General features: G+C 36.6%; 1 protein-coding gene across 1 annotated transcript in view; it reads right to left on the bottom strand.

Annotated features, from left to right (window-relative positions):
- The window catches only part of PLPPR4 (phospholipid phosphatase related 4), a 69,726-nt gene that overhangs the window by 33,786 nt on the left and 15,866 nt on the right, over positions 1–20,074 (bottom strand). Inside the window, exon 2 of the mRNA XM_044002829.1 lies at positions 4,163–4,348. Coding sequence (XP_043858764.1) covers positions 4,163–4,348 — 186 coding nt within the window. The remainder of the gene's footprint in view (positions 1–4,162; positions 4,349–20,074) is intronic.

The raw sequence follows: 20,074 nt of genomic DNA, 5'->3' as shown, positions 1-20,074 counted from the left end.
TAGTAGCTGTGTAATGCCAGGCAAGTCACTTTACCCTCATTGCCCTACAAAAAGGAAAAAAAGAAAGAAAAGAAAAAGAAAGAAAGAAAGAAAAATAAAAGAGTGGTTTTAAGCTTTTATGTTTATCATTAATGGGACTGACCTGTGAGTGGCTGCACTTCCAGTACAGGTGAGATAGGTAGACCCAGTCTCAAAAAAAAAAAAAAGGCAAGAATACATTTTATTATTTCAGGCTACAGTGATCTCTTTAAAAGTGTGTATATTTACATATGTGTGCATGTAAGCACAGGCATGTCTAGGTGGTATCCATGCATATTTGTATATATTATTAAACTTGTAGACTGAACTACTTTCTTTTTTTTCTTTTCTTTTTTTTTTTTTTTTTGAGAGGCAATGAGGGTTAAGTGGCTTGCCCAGGGTCACATAGCTATTAAGTGTCAAATGCCTGAGGCTGTATTTGAACTCAGGTCCTCCTGAATCCAGGGCTAGTACTTCTTATCCACTGCTCCACCTAGCTGCCCCAGAATGAACTACTTTCAAGCACAACATTACTGCTCTAATCACCTTCAGTCACTGTAGTGGGAGTAACATTAATTTGTGAAGCCTTTTGAGATCTCCTGAATATGAAAAGTGTAATGGAAAATTAAATTCCAATTTCAACTTCTTAATTCTATTAGTAAACTCCAGAAGGCTCTGTGTGATGTATTTTCAGTACTTAGAATATATTATATCTATTTAGCATAAGGGGAAAGATTCATGAAGAGATGTCTTTGCTAAACATTGCTACAGAAAAATTCTATTCTGAAATCTTTTTTTTCCTAAAAATTAAGAATTTTAATCCATAGACTCTTGGAGCTAGAAAGGACCTTAGAGGTTTCCTTAACCAGCCAAGCCCTTTAGCCAAACAATAAACCCCATTCACAGAATTTCTGACAAGGGATCAGAAAACCTATTTGCTTAAAAACTTTAATTAACAAGCAACTCATGAGCTTCCAAAGGTAGTTGTGATGATCAGATAGCATTAAAGCAGAGCATTTTGTAAGCTCTAAATTAAGTCCAGTAAAGTGTAAGTTCCTTGAGGGCAGGGATCTTTTAAAAATTGTCTTTTTATCTCAAATATTTAGCCCAGTATATCCAGATGCATGCTCTGACTTGTGTGGGGAGGTCCTGGTGAGCAAATTACTTCCTCCAAGGGAGATAAGCAACTTTTTGACAGTATAGTGTCTTGGAGAGTGTCTTGGGACACTGAAAGGTTAGGTGATTTGACCATAGTCACATAGCCAGAAGATATTGTTTAGAACATTAACCCAAGTCTTTGTGACTACAAGGAAGCCTGGCTCTCTATCCACTTTAATACACTGCCTTTCCTCTTACATGTGAGACACATTGTTGAACCAGATGAAATCGATTGGAATAGAAAGTATTCCATTCCATTTCTGGGCAGTTCTAATTACTAGAAAGTTTTTATTTCAAGATGAAATTGGCTTTCCTGTACCTTTAGCCAATATATCTATTTCCCTTTCCTCCCCTTCCTCCACTCTGTGGCTAGCCTACTTGGTGTGTCCTCCCATTAGAATATATGCTCTTTGAGGAGGACTGTCTTATTTGATTATACTTATGTACTCAGAGCTTATTACAGTACCTGGAACATGCTAAGAGCTCAATTAATGTTCATATCATCCATCCACTTATCTATCTATCTATCAACTACTTACCTATCCTTTGAAGCTACTTAAAATAAGTTTAATGCTATTAAAATGAATTAAAATTAAGTTGTACATACAATTTCTTTAAATATTTGAAAATAGCTAAATCATGTCTACGTTAAGTCTTCTTTCCATGCATCCAAATCATATCCATTCCTTAAGGTCTGCCTCAGGTTCCCTTTCTTTCCTCTTGGTCTTCCCCAGTCACTCCAGCACATACTGATCTTTGGAACAATAGTGACAGTTTTTTGTCTGTACCTGTGTGTGTGTGTGTGTGTGTGTGTGTGTGTATATACATACACATTGGTTTTCAGTATTTATATAGTATATACTGAATTCAGTACACATATATATTCATTGATTTTATTATAATTTATTCTTTCATCTACAAGGAAGAAAAAAAACACATTAGATGAATGATGTTTTTCTTTTTCTTAGGGAGAGAGTGTACCTTGCTGACAATAAATCCCACTTCTTCCCAGGAGGAAACTGTTTCAAAAAAAGTAACTGGAGTAAGTCAATTCATAAATGACTTTTACTAAAAACTTGGTTTAAATATAACTTTAATTAACTGAGTCAACTTCTAATGACTTTATTGAGCACTAAGGAGGCCAAGAAGAAAAATGTTTCATGATGGAAATATAAATTATTTATCCTTGAAACTTAAATTTCTTTACTGTTGGGTGTATTGCTACAAGGGGAGGGGGGGATAAGGTACAAATTGGTCATCTTTAACTAGTCTTCATAGAAGTTACAGATGAATAGCCACTGCAAACTCTGTTCTGTCTTTCCTCATCTGAGATACAATTAAACTGTTCATTTTAAACGTCTGTTGCTATCTTATATTTGAATACCATGAAAAATGTCATGGCTGTCTATTTGTACTGGAGTGGCTTGCCATTTCATTCTCTAGCTCATTTTACAGAAGAGGAAACTGAGGCAAACAGCATTTAGAGACATGCTCAGGGTCACACAGCTAGTAGGTGTCTGAAACCACATTTGAACTCTTGAAGATGCGTTTCCTGACTCCAGGCCTAGCACTCTATCCACTGCATCAGCTAACTGCCTCTGTCCTAAAGTTAGAATTGTCTAAAAATAAAATAGTTTGCTCCACTGAATTATTTTTTACTGGAGTTCCTTAATAAGAGATGAGATGGACTAGTCTTTGGGAATATTTTTGGGTTGGATACACACTTCCAATGGAATCCATTCTCTACAAGTTCTCAGAGATCTCTTTTCCAACTCTGGAATTCTGTGCCTCAAAGAAATGTAATTGGAGGTCCTTTCAAGGTAACATTTAAGGAAGTTCCATTACTGGCATGCTTTGTTATTAGTCTTCTAGTCTTCAGACACTGAAAAGGAATGATAGAACATTCTAGAAGGTAGTTTGGAATCTTGGGGCCAGGAGACCTGGGTTTGTATCTAACCTCAGATATTTTCATGTGACCACAGAAAATTCAATTGATCTCCCAGACTCAGTTTTCTTCTTTTTAAAAAGCTGATGATAACACCTGTAAGTACCTACCTCAGTGTCACTGTGTGGAAAGTGTTTGGCAGATCTTCAAACTATAAAAATGTGAGCTGTTATTATTAAACCAGCATGAAGTAAGCTCTGAAAGACTAGGAAACATTTTCCAAAGTGAATCACTTAACTGAACTAAAAGCTACCATCTTATGAAATTCAGTTATATTTTCATAAAAGGAGAACAATTAATTTGCTCAAATGTTTTCAGCATGTATGATTAGACAGTTATTGAGAAAGCAAATTATAATCTGTCCTCTTTCAGTAAAGTGTATTTGGTAGCACCATTAAAACCTATTTAACCTTTCCATGTCTGGTGCTATGCATAACAGTATATAGAATGATGATACTTGTGATCTAGGTGTCTGTCGTCACATTTTAAACATGCTTTTGTGTAGACCTGGTTTTATTCTGGTAGATAGCTCCCCAATGTGTTATCAGCGAGAGATCTGCAATTTATAGCCTGAGAAAATAGTTCCCAGGGGCATTGAGAAGTTAGTTAAATGACTTGCCCAGGGTTATTTAGGCGGGGCATTTCAAGGGTGGAGACTTGTACCCTGGGCTTCCTGATTCTGAAGCTGGTTCTCAGACTACTACACCAAACTGCCTTTAAAAAAAATGTTAGTATCATAGACAGAGGCAGCTGTGTGGTATAGTGGATGGAATGTTGGACTTGGAATCAGGAAAACCTGGCAAATCATATTGCCTCTTTTTGCCTCAGTTTCCTTATTTGTAAAATGAGGATAGTAATAGTCCCTATGTCACAGGTTTGTTATGAGGATCAAATGAGAGCATGTGTAAAGAACTTTTCAAATTTTAAAGTGCTATATAAATGCTAGATATTATTAGGATTCTGAAGCTCACTTTGTTTCATTTTTAAGAATCAAGGATAGATGGGGTTGGAGATGACAAGAAAAGCAGTGTATCTTCTTACCGTAATTGCAGGTCCTGCAAAAGCTAAGCTAAGCAACATGAGGAATGGAATAGCTTCCTGTGTGGGCTCAATGTAGGGCATGCTGAGGCTCCGGTCATAGCAGCTGAATCCAGAGTGCACTGGCTTGAAGACATCTGTGAGTTCCAGAAAGTAGAGGCTAACAACAGAGGAGGCCAAGATAGGCAACTGGGAAGGAGAGAAAAAAATCGTTTAACAGAATTGTTCATTGTTTTAACTGAATTAACTGAATTTAACTGAATTAATTAATTGTTTTAATACAGAGAACATAGAAAGTCTGTAAACAGGAGAAGGTTCTTTACTGATCTGTAGATACTTTTACAGTGTGTTCTTGTCTTCCATATATTCTCCCCTCAAGTGAGAAGATTTAACCAGGGGTGTGAAGCCTGGAGTCAAGAAGATTTGAGGTCGAATCTCAGATACTTACTAACTGTGTGGCCCTGGCTAAATCATTTAACCTCTGCCTTTCTCAATTTTCTTGATGATCAAATGATATAATATTAATGAGGTATTTTTATAGATAATATTTATTTTATTTAAATATATTTATTATATAATATATATTTAATTATTTAAAGATGATATTTTAAGTACTTAACATCCTGGTGGCACATAGTAGGCACTTAATAAATACTTGTTTCCTTCCTCCCTTCTTTCCTTGCTCCCTCTTGCATTTTTCTTTCCTTCCTCCATCCTTCCCTCCCTCCCTCCCTCCCCTCCCTTCCTTTCTTCCTTCCTTCCTTCTTTCCTTCCTACCATCAGGGCAAATAGAGAGGCAATATGTTGTTAGAGAAAGAAGGATCTAATTGCTTTTCCACAGCCTCCATCTCTCATTCCTGTGACTTTTTACAAGCTATCTCTAATGCCTAGAATACACTACCTCCTTACTTTTTACATATCTATCTTTTTTCAAGGGTTAGCTCACAACCTGTAATGTCTTTCTTGATTCCCTTAATTATTGTTTTTTTTAAATTCATTACTAAAATTTTCATTTGGTAATTAGGAACTTGATAAACACTAACAAACAGGGAAAATCTTCATGAACATAGAACAGAACAAGAAGTTTATGATGAAACCTTGAATTTATATTATGCATAGCTTTCTTTTTTAAAGTATATGATTTCTTTCTTTTTTCTTTTCTTTATTTTTTGTGGGCCAATGAGGGTTAAGTGACTTGCCCAGGGCCACATAGCTAGTAAATGTCAAGTGTCTGAAGCCAGATTTGAACTCAGCTCCTCCTGAATCCAGGGCCAGTACTTTATCCACTGCACCACCTACCTGCCTCCTTAACACATGATTTCTAATATTTTCCTACCTGCCTGTATATCCTTGTGAACTTCCTTATGCCCTCTTCTGAGTATTTTTTAAAAAATCATCACCATTTTTTTTCTTTTTTCTTTTTCTTTCTGGTGTCATTATCAGTATCCTACTTACTCTGGATAATCCTCCCATTCCACCATAAAATAAAATAAAATCCTTTTCTATGTGATAACTTAAGATACTCATGTAAAACCAATCAACACATTGTTCATGTGTGAAAATATGTACCTCATTCTGCACCTGTCAATGAAATGTACAGAGTCAGGAAATGGAATCTTCTGTGTAAGGAACAGCCAGCACATCAATACTCCTGGATTATAGAGCATGTGGAAGGTAAGTAAAATGTGAGTGTACTGGAAAGGCAGGAAGAAGCCAGTTTCTGAAGGATTGTGAATGGCAAGCAGAGGATTTTGTATTTGATCTAGGTGGTTATAGGAAGCCACTTGAGTTTATTGACTACTGTGTATGTGTCTGTGTGTCTGTGTATGCATATGCGTACTTGACATGGTCAGGTCTGTGCCTGTGCCCATAGATGGGTGGAAGATTGACTGAAGTTGAGAGATACTTGAATCAGGATGATCAAAAAATTCTGCACCCAGAAGACTATTCCAGTAGTCTAGGTATTAGATTAGGAGGGCCTGTACATATACAGGACATGTACAGGAGATGTTACAAAGGTAGAATCAAAAGGACTTGGAACAGTTTAGACATGGAAGGTAGGAGAGTGTGAAGAGTTGAGAATGAACTCTGAGGTTTGAGTTTAGGTGACTGCTTTCAGAGGAAGACAATATTCTTAAAGAACAGCATTTCCTAAATGCCAAATTTCAGTACCTTCAGTATCCCGGAACTGCTGAACTATATAACATAAAAAGATTGATTTAAGGTGTTGTCATATGTGGAGGGCAGTAGCTTTTATATAACCAAACAGTATATTTTTGGCTTCTTTTTGTGTCAACTCACTGTTGGAAGTGAAAATTCTACCCAGTGAAGGAAATTCGAATTCCTTGCTCTTTGCAAAATTTTTGAACATGCCTTTCTCCATAACAGTCCTCCAAAAAAAAAAAATCCCATATATTGTACCCTGAAGGACTTATTTTCTTTCATAGAAAAGGTCCTTCTACATTTAAGATATTTGGTGGCAGTGGTGGTGGGGGCTATTTCACTATTCATCGATTTTCTTTTCACTTAGACCTCTTCTAGTTTACAATCAGGGAAACACAGAGTATAGGGAATGTGTCTTACAAAATGACTGGAGAATATTTACTACTAAGAAGGATTTGGGACTTAGCAGAATCTGGCTGAATTTATCTGAGCAATTATGAAAAGATTGAACCATAATATTTAGGGGAGTGATTCTTTTTTTTTTAATAGGTTAATTTGAACTAGCTCACCAAATGTTGAAAATATGATTAAGTTCAATTAGCAGGCTTGAGAAGCTACCAGATGCATGGCAATATACCATTCCAATTATGAAAATAAATGCTAGTCTGTATACACAGGGGCCAAAAGAAATAAGAATGAGTCAAAGAAAATTGTATAGCAGGTTAAATGCACATACACAGACACAATCACAGTCACAATCATGTGCTTCTGTCACCTATGAGCCTGAAACGTAATCAGGCTCCCAGGTGGAGAGAGTGACATATACAGTTATGTGACTTTTGCTGAATCTAATATACTTGTTCATCACAGATTCTCCTTTGTTGCTCAACTATCTCCAAACTTGAAGGCAATAGGTAATCATTTTTTTTTTTTTAGTGAGGCAATTGGGGTCACACAGCTAGTAAGTGTTAAGTGTCTGAGGCCGGATTTGAGCTCAGGTACTCCTGACTCCAGGGCCAGTGCTCTATCCACTGCACCACCTAGCTGCCCCAGGTAAGCATATTTTTCACTGACAAGATACTAAGTAGGTGATGGGACAACCATGTGGGAAAAGGAAGAAATACAAACATCATTCCTTCACTACCCCAGCTCCATTGAGGGGTTTTCCTACTAACAAGGTACCTTAGACATTGAGCAAATGAAAACAACCAAGTAATCAAGACAACTGTAGTCCTCTCTGTCTTGTCAGTATCCTATCTGGGTCCATCATACTCTATTCTATAAAATAATGTCTTAGCCTCAAAAAGGCACTATGAATTAGTAACATTCATTCATCATGGAAATGGAAATATTTGGGAAGAATGTACTTGGCAATGGTAGGTATTGGGGACAATAATTAGTATATAATTTCTTAGAGAAAATGACAATTTTGATTACTTGAATGATTTTAGAAAATTATATATAATGTTATATTTTGTGCTTCTTACTAATTCAATAAACATTTTTTCAAGGACTATGTATAAATGAGAAGAGATTTCATTAATGTGGTAATTTGTGATTCTTGTTCTATTCTTGTCCTTTATTCTTTTTTTTTTTTTTTTGGTGTGGCATTTGGGGTTTAGTGACTTGCTCAGGGTCACACAACTAGTAAATGTTGTGTCTGAGGCCAGATTTGAACTCACGTCCTCCTGAATCCAGGGCCATTGCTCTAGCCACTGTGCCACCTAGCTGCCCCTCTTGTTCTATCCTTTTTTTTTGTGAGGCAATTGGGGTTAAGTTACTTGCCCAGGGTCACACAGCTAGTAAGTGTTAAATGTCTGAGGCTGGATTTGAACTCAGGTCCTCCTGAATCCAGGGCCGGTGCTCTATCCACTGTGCCACCTAGCTGCCCTCTTGTTCTATTCTTTTTTTTTTTAGTGAGGCAGTTGGGGTTAAGTGACTTGCCCAGGGTCACACAGCTAGTAAGTGTTAAGTGTCTGAGGCCGGATTTGAACTCAGGTACTCCTGACTCCAGGGCTGGTGCTCTATCCACTGCGCCATCCAGCTGCTCTTGTTCTATTCTTAAAGCATAAGATGTGATATTTCTAGGAGAGAGTAAAACAGTTACTTTACTAAGTTGAGATTTTGAAAATTTGTGTTTTTTGATGTCTAATTCTTTTATTTACTTATAATTTTTGAAAACTTTTGTTATTTATTTTTAACATTCTTTTAAAATTTTGAATCTGAAAATCTCTCTCTCATCCCTTTCCTGCCAACTGAGAAAGCAAGCAATATGATATCAATTACATATGTAATTGATACATGTATAATATGCAAAACATATTTACATATTAGCTATATTGCAAAACAAAGGAAAAACTGCCATGAGAAAATTATACTTCAGTATGCACTTAGAGTTCATCAGTTCTTTCTTCTGGAGGTGGATAGCATTTTTCATCATGAACCCTTTGGAATTAACTTGGATCATCGTATTGATAAGAATAGAAAAGTCTTTCATAGCTGATATCTGAATCTTTCTTGGGACAGGCAGGGTGACATTATGGATAGTGTATTCAACTTAGAGTTAGGGAGAGCTGGGTTCAAATTCTGTCTTTGGCAGTATCTGTTTAGCAGGCAAATCACTGAATAGCTTTTGGCAATAGTTTCCCCGTCTTGAAAAAATAGGGAAAATTATAATTGCAGTCACTATTTCACAAGGGGATTATGAGACTCAAATAGTTTAATGTATGCAAAGTGCTTTGCAAAATTTAAAGCACTCTATAAATGTCAGTTATTATTACTATTCTCATCTCCATATTGAAGAAGACTCAGTAACAGTCTTCATTAGGTATTCTAGATTTCACTGGAAATATTGATACAGGTGGCAATAAAATATTATAAATTCTCTTTCAGTGTTTTTATGAAGTTGGGTTGTATCATTCCATAAAATACATCTGATTTAATTGAGATAATTAGTGTCTTATATATAGTAAGTTTTTATTAAATACTTATTGGGCAAGAACGGAATGGGATGATATGGTTAATTCAGAGGCAAAAATAATTATAATTATACATCTAAATGTTTCTGGTTGCCTCTTTTGGGTCTTAATTGTAAGGAAGTATATAAACTGTGACATAGCATGGCAGCTTTGGGTTTCCATGGACTGAGCTATATCTTAGAACACCTCACATAAATCTTGTTTTGTCTTATACTTTACCACCATTGAAACATCAGAATTTGACTTGTTTTGGCCCTATCTGGGGTTTCCCCAGGGAAAATCAGAATTTGATTTGAGTCTCTGCCTCTTCATAAAAAGTAAAGGACTCTTAGTTCCCATGGAAGTACTGAGGGTAGCAATGTATCACAGAAGTAAAGATTTTGGTTTACCTGAATAAAAATCTGAAGGATTTCCACTCAAATCTTCTCCCTTTCCATTTTGGTAGTGGGATAAGGGATTTGGTTCTCAGGGATAAGACTAACTATTCCTCTCAACTTACATTATTGTTATGGCCAGATCACAAGGAAAAGGGAAAGCACTCAGAGTAGGTAGTAATTCAGTTTCCATAGTGAGGTCCACCTGGACTAGAGACCTATACATGCTTCTCACCTTTCTGTGTTGAGTCTCTCGCAGATTTTCTGATGTAAGTAACTCAAAATCCAAGACACTCCAAAGGAAAGCTCTAACTTCCTTCTATATACTTTGCAATGCATTGACACTGGTGTCCTTACTGTTTCCCAACTCCAGGCATTTCCCTTGGCTATTCCCCAGGCTTGAACTTCTGTCCCTTCTCATTTATATCTACTGGCCTTCATGACTTCCTTTAAGTCCCCCATAAGAAGCCCATCTTCTACAAGAAGCCCTTCCCATTTGCCCTCAATGCCAGTGCCTTCCCTTTAGGATTGCCTCCAACCTTGTTTGCAGCTTTTGTTTATATAATTGTTTGTATGCTGTTCATTCCCTTAGAATTGGAGATGTTTGAGGGTAGAGATCCTTTTTATCATTATCTGTGTCCCTAGCACTTTGCATTCTCAGAGTTTTGCTTATTGTAAGTGTTTAATAATTTCTTATTGACTTGACTTTACTTGGTTCCACTCATTGAAAATTCAAGCAAGAACTAGGTAACCCTTGTTGACTGAATGAGGAACTTTAATACAGATCCATATTTGCCTCAAAGTTCCTTTCCAGTTTTGTGATCCTGTGAAATTATTTTATTTTTATGAGCCTTAGTTTCTTCATTTCCAAAATGGGGGTAAATATATTTGTAACTACTGCACAGAGTCATGATTAACCATTCATGAGCATGAATGTTTATGAAGCAATATATAAATATGTATTATTATTAAGATATTATTTATAAAAAATATTTTGAAGACAGATTAAACAATCTATATCTGTCAAAATGCTGGAAACTTCATTTCATACTTATGATAAAGAAATGAATTATGGGAGCAAAATTATTAGTTTGAGGTAACAAGTTGAGATAGTAGATAGAATGTTGGACTGGGTGTCAAAAAGACCTTAGTTCAGTGGGTAGCTAGGTGGCACAGTGGACAAAGCATTGACCTTGGATTCAGGAGGACCTGAGTACAAATATGGCCTCAGACACTTGACACTCACTAACTGTGTGACACTGAGCAAGTCACTTAACCCTCATTGTCCCATTAAAAAAAAGACCTGAATTCAAATCTTGCCCCAGTAAGTTAATATGTGAACCTGTGTTAACCTATCTTAGTTTCCATTTCTTTATCTGTAAAAGGGAAGATAATAATACACCTCCATCCCAGGGATATTGTAAGGACCAAATGAGATTATACATATATGTTTTTGGAAACCTTCAAGTTTTACATAAATATTAACTGTAATGATAATGAATATTATTATGATATTGATAATTAAGAACATGGGTATTACCTGAGCATTAAAAAGGCATAACTTATGAGAAATGAGGATCAAGATGCTTTCAAAATAACTCAGAACTGATTAAAGTGAAGTGAACAGGAGACTATTGTACAGAGTAGCAGAAATACTGTGTGATGATCAACTGTGAATCTATTCTCAGCAATATAATGATCCAAGACAATTCTGAAAACTTTATGATGAAAAATCATATTCACATTCAGAGAAAGAACTGATAGATTCTGAATGCAAATCAAAGCATACTTAATAAAAACTTTCTTCATTTTTCTTGTTTTTGTTTTTGTGTGGGGGAGGATCTGTGGTTTTTTTTCATAACATGACTAATGTAGAAATATGTTTTACATGACTGCAGATGTATAACCCATATCAGATTGCTTACTGTCTCAGGGAGAGGGTAAGGGAGAGAGGGAGGGAGAGAATTTGGAACTCAAAATTTAAAAAAAATGAATGTAAAATTATTTTTGAATGTAATTTAAAAAAAGAAATAGTTTCCAAAAGTGAAAGAATAACAACTTCTCTGAAATCAATGCTTGAGAAAATGAGCACAATTATTAGGAAAGGAAAAGTATATATAAACATCTAGAGGATAGTGTAAGCATGGGCGAATTAGGCTCTATTCCAAAGGTCCTTTATTGTGTAGAGGTGCCTCTTGGAGTGTACTAGGCCAGCAGAATACAGGCTCTGGCAGATCTTTTTCAGCTGGAAACCCTTTAAGAACAGGCTTGTGTGTGTGTGTGTGTGTGTGTGTGTGTGTCTGAAGACAAGCTTAGCTAAGTGTGTACAGTCTTATTACAAGGTTAGTCACTGAGTAATGCATTATTTTTGGCCATAGAAAATCAGGAAGATTGTCTATAAATGCATCGAGGGATTGGGACTCATGTTGGTCACAGTACTCACACTGGTGAAATTGTAAATTTGCTGAAGTGTGATTTTTTTTCTGATCAAAGTTTAAGAAAAGACAAAAATACAACATGAGTGTGACCTTCAGTGATCCATTTCCTTAATGCCCTTTGGTCTGAGCCTTTAACTTCATCTCTGCTTGTAAAGTACTGACAATGGGTTTAGATAATATAAGAAATACCACACAATAACCATTTATTAAATGCCTGCTATGCACCCAGCATTGTGCTAAGCCTTGGACTAATAGATTAGTTTAGTATGACTACAGTGTAGTATGTTACCAACCCTAGCTGACCTTGGTCACAAGGGTATGCAAGGAAGAGAGTATGGATGGTCTATACACATGTTACCACAACCAAAAAACTGCATATAATCTGTATGCCCTACTCTTGATGGCTAGGTTGCCCAATGGGAAATAATAATTCATTTACATGGTGCTTTAGGGTTTATAATAATGTTTTACCTAAATTCTCTTATTTGATTCTCAATGTATTTCTTTGAGTTATGAATTAATGTGCCACTATGCCCTTTTTCTCAAAGTAAACACCATATAAGCATTTAACTTATGTCATTACTATGTTTGCATTTTAATGGACATATGTATATGCATAAACATATTCACAGGATTATATGATTTGTGATCTAGCAGGAATATTAGAGATCATTCAATCTAACTTCTTCATTTCAAAAATGAACAAACTGAAGTCTGGGAAGGCTAGGATTTTCCCAAGGTCATATGGATGATAAGTCGCAGAATAATAATTGACCCCAAGTCCTCTAACTCTTAATTCATGTGAGGTAGTATGTCTTACTGGATAACATTCTGAACTTGGCTTGGGAAGAACGCATCTGCCATTTCATAGCTTTCTGGTTTTTTAGTTTATGTTGGTGGGGCAATTGGGGTTAAATGACTTGCTCAGGGTCACACAGCTAGCAAGTGTCAAGTATCTGAGGCCAGATTTGAACTCAGGTCCTCTTGACTCCAGGGCCGGTGCTCTATCCACTGCACCACTTAGTTGCCCCCATTTCATCACTTTGTGATCAGCTATGAGCAAATCATCTCAACCCTCTGAATTTTTATTTCTTCATATGGAAAATGGGAAGAATAATTCAAGGAATATCTTCCTTATGGAGTTGTTCTAAGGTTCAAATAATATCATCTATTGAAAGTACTTCATTATCTTTAAAGCATGATGTAAATGTCAGTAAGGGAGGGATAGGGATTGAATGTATGACTGCATTGGCATAGGCAGGAGTTCCCTCTACCAGTGAAACTTGGAACTTGGGAAATTATAGTCAGAGAGTTATCTGGAGCACTGAGAATTTAAGTGACTGACCCAGGGTCACATAGGTAATATGTATAAGAGGTGAGACTTGAACCCAAGCCTACCTGATTACAAGATTGACCCTCACTATATATTATGTCATATTTTCTTCCATAAATAACATTATTACTATTTCCATTATACCACACCTGCTTTTCTTTTTTCTTTTTACTTGTTTCTTATCCAAGATTTGGAATTTCTCATCTAAATATTTATCACTGCTATTGCCTAACACAGAACTTTGTACATAGTAGATGTTTGTTCAGGAAAATTTCACATGCAACTAAAATGATAGAATCAAAATTCTTAAAATGTCCAATGGTTTTCTGCTTTCCATGAAGCCTTTTCCTTTATAGGAGAGGTATGACATATTTTAATGAAATTTCACAATTAAATTACCTTGGTGTTGACATAATCCTGTTAGACATAGAGTGATATTTAAGCAAGCAAAAGTGGTATGTGGCTATGTGAGTTAACATTAACAGGGACTGTATAAAAGGGATTTGCATGGTGCTGTCCAAATCATCAGAGAGGAAAAAATCTTGTGAAATCTGCCAAAGATATTAATCTGGGAGATTGGGAAGAAACTAATAAATGACATACTATAACATAATCTATAACATAAAATCTGGAAGCAGATTATTAACAAAATATTTCAAAAGAAAATTCTAAGGGAATGAATCAAGCAGGATATATCAAACCAAACCTTGCAGCAATCTATTAAAGGCCATGACTGTTAAAATAGCTGCTGGTGATCCACCCATGATGGTAAGGGCACTGTCTCATTGCTAGATCTTTCTTCTCTTATTTCAGCTCATCTCCATTCTCCCATTAAGCTCTACTGGCAATGTTCAGAGAGAACACCAAGTCATAGATGTGAAGCTGGGAGAAGATTTAAAGACTTGCTAGTTCAATTATCTCCTTTTATAGGCAAGGAAATAGAAGTCTGGAGATATTAAATGATTTGTCCAAGGTCATGCAGGCATTATATGACTGAGTATTGAGCCCAGGTCTTTGGACACCAACTTGTTGCTTTTGCCATGGGTGTGTAAGCTCATACACCACTGCAAAGGAGGTATCACTGAGGGAAAAGTGCAGAAGTTCCTTTGGTTTTCCTAGGCTAGGGGGATGTAGTACCATAGATCAGGGCTTTTTAAACTTTTCCCACTCATGGCCCCTTTTCACCCAAGAAATTTTTAATGACCTGGGGTATATAGGTATATAAAATTTTGTTCAGGGTTGGAAGTTTGTTATTTAGGCAGGATAGGAGCAAAATGAAAATGAACACCAACAAACACATGACTAGAGTAACTTCCTTTCTGTAAAAGAACCTCAGCATGGTACAAAAAACATCATTATATACCTTTTTGATATATCTAGACAACAAGATGGTCTAGTGGATAAGAATACTTGGAGGTAAAAAGACCTGAGTTCAAATCCTCCTTCAGATACTGACTAGCTGAGTGACCCCTAGGCCACTGCCAGTTGTTGCCAAATTTTTCATGACCCCCACATTCAGTTATGTGACGCCATATGGGGTCATGACTCACAGTTTAAGTAGCTAGGCTATAAACAACTGCTTTAATGTAGCATGTCTGACATATGTTGCTAATTCTCAGAGCTTTCCTAAATCTAAAGAAGGCTAGATGGCACAGTGGGTAGAGTGCCTGAAGTCAGGGAGTATCATGTTTGAGTTCAAATCTGGCCTCAGACACTTCCTAGCTGTGTTACCCTGGGCTAGTCACTTTACCCTGTTTGCCTTAGTTTTTCCATCTGTAAAATGAGTTGGAGAAGGAAATGACAAACCAGTATCTTTGCCAAAAAACCTCCAAATGGGGTCATGGAGAGTCAGACAAGACTGATATGAGTCAACGACGACGACCATAACAAATCTTTTGAAATAGAACAGAAAAAAAGAACTTCATCCCAGAATGCATCTAAGCATATGTTCTTCTCAGCTAAAATGTGTAATGAACAGGATCATTTGCTTGAAAATTGGCTTTTTCTTATCATAGATAGAAAAATCATTAGAAACAAAAATCTTTGCATTGTTCATCTGTATTAAAGGTATCAGGTAAAACTGAATACAAACTTGAACCCGAGTCTTGGATTAAAATCTGCTATTCTACAAACTGAAGCTGGATCTCAGAAACAAATACAACTCTACACATGTCAACCTAAGAAAATTCCATATTGCTATAATATACCTACCATGGTGCTCATAGTCAATCAATAATCAATAATTAAGGCACTGGGCTAAGCTCTGAAGATATGAATAAAGGCAAAGACTGCCCTGATCTCAGAGAATTTGCAATCTAATGGGGGAGACAAAATGTAAATAAATAGGTACCTAAAAAATGGAAAGTGCCCTTAGAGGGAAAAACCATTAGCATTCAAACTCAAATGCAGGGCAGCTAGGTGGTGCAGTGGATAGAGCACTGGCCCTGGAGTCAGGAGGACCTGAGTTCAAATCCAGCCTCAGACACTTAACACTTACTAGCTGTGTGACCCTGGGCAAGTCACTTAACCCCCATTGCCTCACCAAAACAAAACAACAAAAAAAAACCAAACTCAAATGCAACAAGCATTTACTCTCGAGTTGTTCTCAGAGCACTCTGCCAGGCCTGCAAGGTGAATATATTTAAATAAACATGGTATTTGATCTCATAGAATTCAGAGTTTGCTATAAGGCTAAAACACAAACTCAGAGAACCAGGGTGCACTGAATTACATGATAAGTACCTTATAGATGTCCACAACACAGTGTTCCCTGAGCTCCTGGTAATTACTTATCAGAGAAAACTTTATGACACCTTGCATTCGAATGGGGCTTTAAAAGATGGGTAAAAGGATTTCATTAGGTGAAGGGGACAGGGAAGATGTTACAGACATTGCAAGGAAATGGGACAACATGACCAAAGCATAGAGACTGGGAAAGTTCAAAGTACATTTGCATCAGAGAATAATCCTTTTTGACGGAGGCATAATACTAATTATTAATCTTTCCATAGTTCTATAAGTTTTGATTCAACCCTGGAAGGTTGTTATTATTTTCCCCATTTTACAGATGAGGAAACTGAGCATGAGAAAGGTTAAGAGACTTGTACAAGCTCACACAGCTATTCTTATTCATCCTTTTATTTTTGGTGAGGATATTGGGGTTAAGTGAATTGCCCCAGGGGTCACACAGCTAGTAAGTATCAAGTGTCTGAGGCTGGATTTGAACTCAGGTCCTCCTGACTCGAGGGCCCGTGCTCTTATCCACTGTGCCAACTAGCTGCCCATCCTTTGTCTTTCTTGAAGAGGACCAATGACATCAAAACGGTAATGTCTTGATTTACCTGTGAATTAGGTTTAAGTGAGGCAGAGCTAGACAAAGTAATCAGCCTCCCTCTCTCCTTCAAGTCATCAGAGTCCAGTAGGAAAAAAAAAAAAGAGTCCAGACAACTGGCAATGGCCTAGGGGTCACTCAGCTAGTCAATATCTGAAACATGATTTGAACTCAGGTCTTTCTACCTCCAAGTATTCTTATCCACTATGCTGTCTAGATACATCAAAAAGATATATAATGTTGCTTTTTTTTTGCACCTTGCTGAGGTTTTTTTATACAAAGGAAGTTACTCTAGTCTTATGTTTGCTGGTGTTCATTTTCAATTCATTCCGATCCTAAATAAATGACTAACTTCCAACCCTTAAGAAAATCAAGATGTAGAAAGTTTCAAGGCCTCATGTGGGGGTTTCCATTATACTAAGAATTGGCAGAAATGATATTTTTCATGTATTTCTGTAATTAACATTATTCACAGTTAACTTTTAAAAATAAAACCCCACTGTGTGAGCTTCATTATATATTTCTACCACAAGCAAGATGCTTCCTAATTTGGGTTTCTAGCATTCTCATGATTCTTGTTAACATTAGGGAACACAAAAGACACTAATTGGTCCTAAAAATAGCCATGGTAATTAATAGGTAATAGCTAGTAGGCATAATATGTATGTTAGGTCTAATGGGGAAAGAAAAAAATCTGTGTTCTTCTCTCTTTATGCCTGGAAAATGAATTACATTTACTACATCAAAAAGACCAAAAAAAAAAATCAAATACTGATATAATAGTGAAAAATTTTTAAAGAAATTGCTTCTTGTGATTACAATAGAATATGGAATTACCACAATAATAATCGACATATATCATGTTTTAAATTTTACAGAGAACTTTCTATACACCATCTCATTTGGATCCCTACGAGGGACATGTTAGGTCAGTAATCCAGGTATTGGAATTCATATTTTACAGAAAAGGAAATAGAAGCCCAGAGAACTTCAATAATTTGCCTTTGGTCACAGAGTTACTGAATATCAGAGGTTGAATGTTATAAATGTATAATTATTCATCATTTTGCTTAGAGCAGAGGTTCTTTTTTGTTGTTGTTTTTGTTTTGTTTTTTGTTTGTTTGGGATTTTTTTTTGTTTTTTTGTGGGGCAATGAGGGTTAATTGACTTGCCCAGGGTCACACAGCTAGTAAATGTTAAGTGTCTGAGGCTGAAGTTGAAATCAGGTCCTCCTGAATCCAGGGCCAGGGCTTTATCCACTGTACTACCTAGCTGCTCCTTAGAGCAGAGGTTCTTAACCTGGAGTGAATAACTCTAAATTTTTTTTTGATAACTGCATTTCAATATGACTGGTTTTCCTCATAATACTACATATTTTATTCTATGCATATAAAAACTTCTGAGAAGGGGTATAAAGGTTTTGCCAGACTGTCTAAGAGGATAGATGACACCCCCTCAAAAACTGAATCCCTGTTTTTGTTGTTCAGTCATGTCTACTTCTTTGTAACCCCATGGGGTTTTCTGTGTGTGTGTGTGTGTGTGTGTTTGTGTTTTGTTTTTGTTTTTTCCTGGGCAATTGGGGTTAAGTAACTTGCCCAAGGTCACACAGCTAGTAAGTGTCAAGTGTCTGAGGCCAGATTTGAACTCAGGTCCTCCTGCATCCAGGGCCGGTGCTTTATCCACTGTGCCACCTAGCTGCCCCTCTCCATGGGGTTTCCTTGGTAAAGATACTGGAGTGGTTTGCCATTTCCTTCTCCCCTGTGACCAGATTTTACAGATGAGGAACTGAGGCAAATAGGGGTTAAGTAACCTACCCAGGGTCAGACAGCTGGTAAGTGTCTGAGCCTGTATTTCAACTCAGATTTTCCTGACTCTAGGTCTGGTGTTCTATCTACTGCACCACCTAGCTGCCCCTAACAACCCTTAGCTTAGAGTAATATTAGCTTCATAATTGCCAACCATAACTTTAGATATTATGAGTATATCATATTGGACAGCTTGTTATCAAGTATTTGGAAGGATATCATATGATAGAAGACTCAAAATTACTGCATGTAGCTCCAGAGAACCAAAACCCTGCAGAAGAGAGCAGGTTTTAACACATTATGCAGAACACCTTCTTAATGAGTTTTCTGTTATAATGTAAGTAGAACAAGGAACATTTTTCCTTTGTCGTTGTACTTAGCTCACTTTGAAACACCTATCAGTCACTTAATAAATGCTTCATGGATTTAGTGATCGAAAATGATATGGGCTACCACATTAGGTAGTAAAGATAAGAGCAAAAGGATGACTCTGTAGCACTGAGGTCCCAGGAGAGCTCAGATGGCATGAATTTTCAGTAGAACTATTTATTATGATTTGATCATTTCCAGTAACTTAGCAACAGAAGTGGCATTTTCCATCTCTGCAATAGCCCCATGAATAGGCAAAACAGAAATATTATCAAGTTGGTTTTATAGGTGAGGACACTGAAACTCAGGTTAAGTGAATTCACAAAGTGACACCCCCTTAGGTCTTCTAAATTTTTGTCCCATGTTTGCTCCCTTTTTTTGTCCAGACATATGGGACATGTGGAAATTCCCTCCTCCAAGGCAGATAATTATTCTGCAATTTATTTTCTTACTGAGTTACCTTCTCATACTGAGAGCTTAGATCACTTCATCAAGGGCACACACACACACACACACACACACACACACAAGTAATAAGAGGCTGAAACACAATTCAAACTCAAGTATTCTGACTGAAAATCCTGCTTCTTAGAATAAAGTCAGCCTTCATCTATTTGGCAGAGATGTGAAATACCATGGTTTTGACCAACTTGAATGAATTCTTAAAAATTTTCTCTAAAATAGAGAAGATATTATTTAAAAAGCAAATGCATTTGTCTTTGAAGCCTCCTTAGCATGTTTTATGGTATGTCCTGAACATCCAATGAATGTACCCTTCATGACAGTATCATGTAGTAGACAGAGAGTGGTTTTAGGAGCTAAGATGAACTGGGTCTAAGTAATAACTCTAAAAATATTGTTTGCGTGACTTTACACAAATCCTTTAATGTCTTGGTGCTGTAGGTCTCTCTCGAAGACTATAAGTTGCAGAGAAAGGGCCAACACATTCAAAGAGGGAATTTCCCAATTGCTAATAAAATCACAGGTCCTGTCCCTAATCTAAAAAGCTAATGGTCAAAACTGAAATTTTAAAAAAAAACTCCTGAAAATTAGAAATCATGAAAAAAATCCCGGAAAAGAAAGTCTTCAGAACAACATCAATAACCAGGACTACAATGAAATGA

This window comes from Dromiciops gliroides, chromosome 4 (assembly GCF_019393635.1).
Source record: "Dromiciops gliroides isolate mDroGli1 chromosome 4, mDroGli1.pri, whole genome shotgun sequence".
In the NCBI taxonomy this organism is placed as follows: domain Eukaryota; kingdom Metazoa; phylum Chordata; class Mammalia; order Microbiotheria; family Microbiotheriidae; genus Dromiciops; species Dromiciops gliroides.
This window is presented reverse-complemented; position numbering and strand designations above follow the sequence as displayed.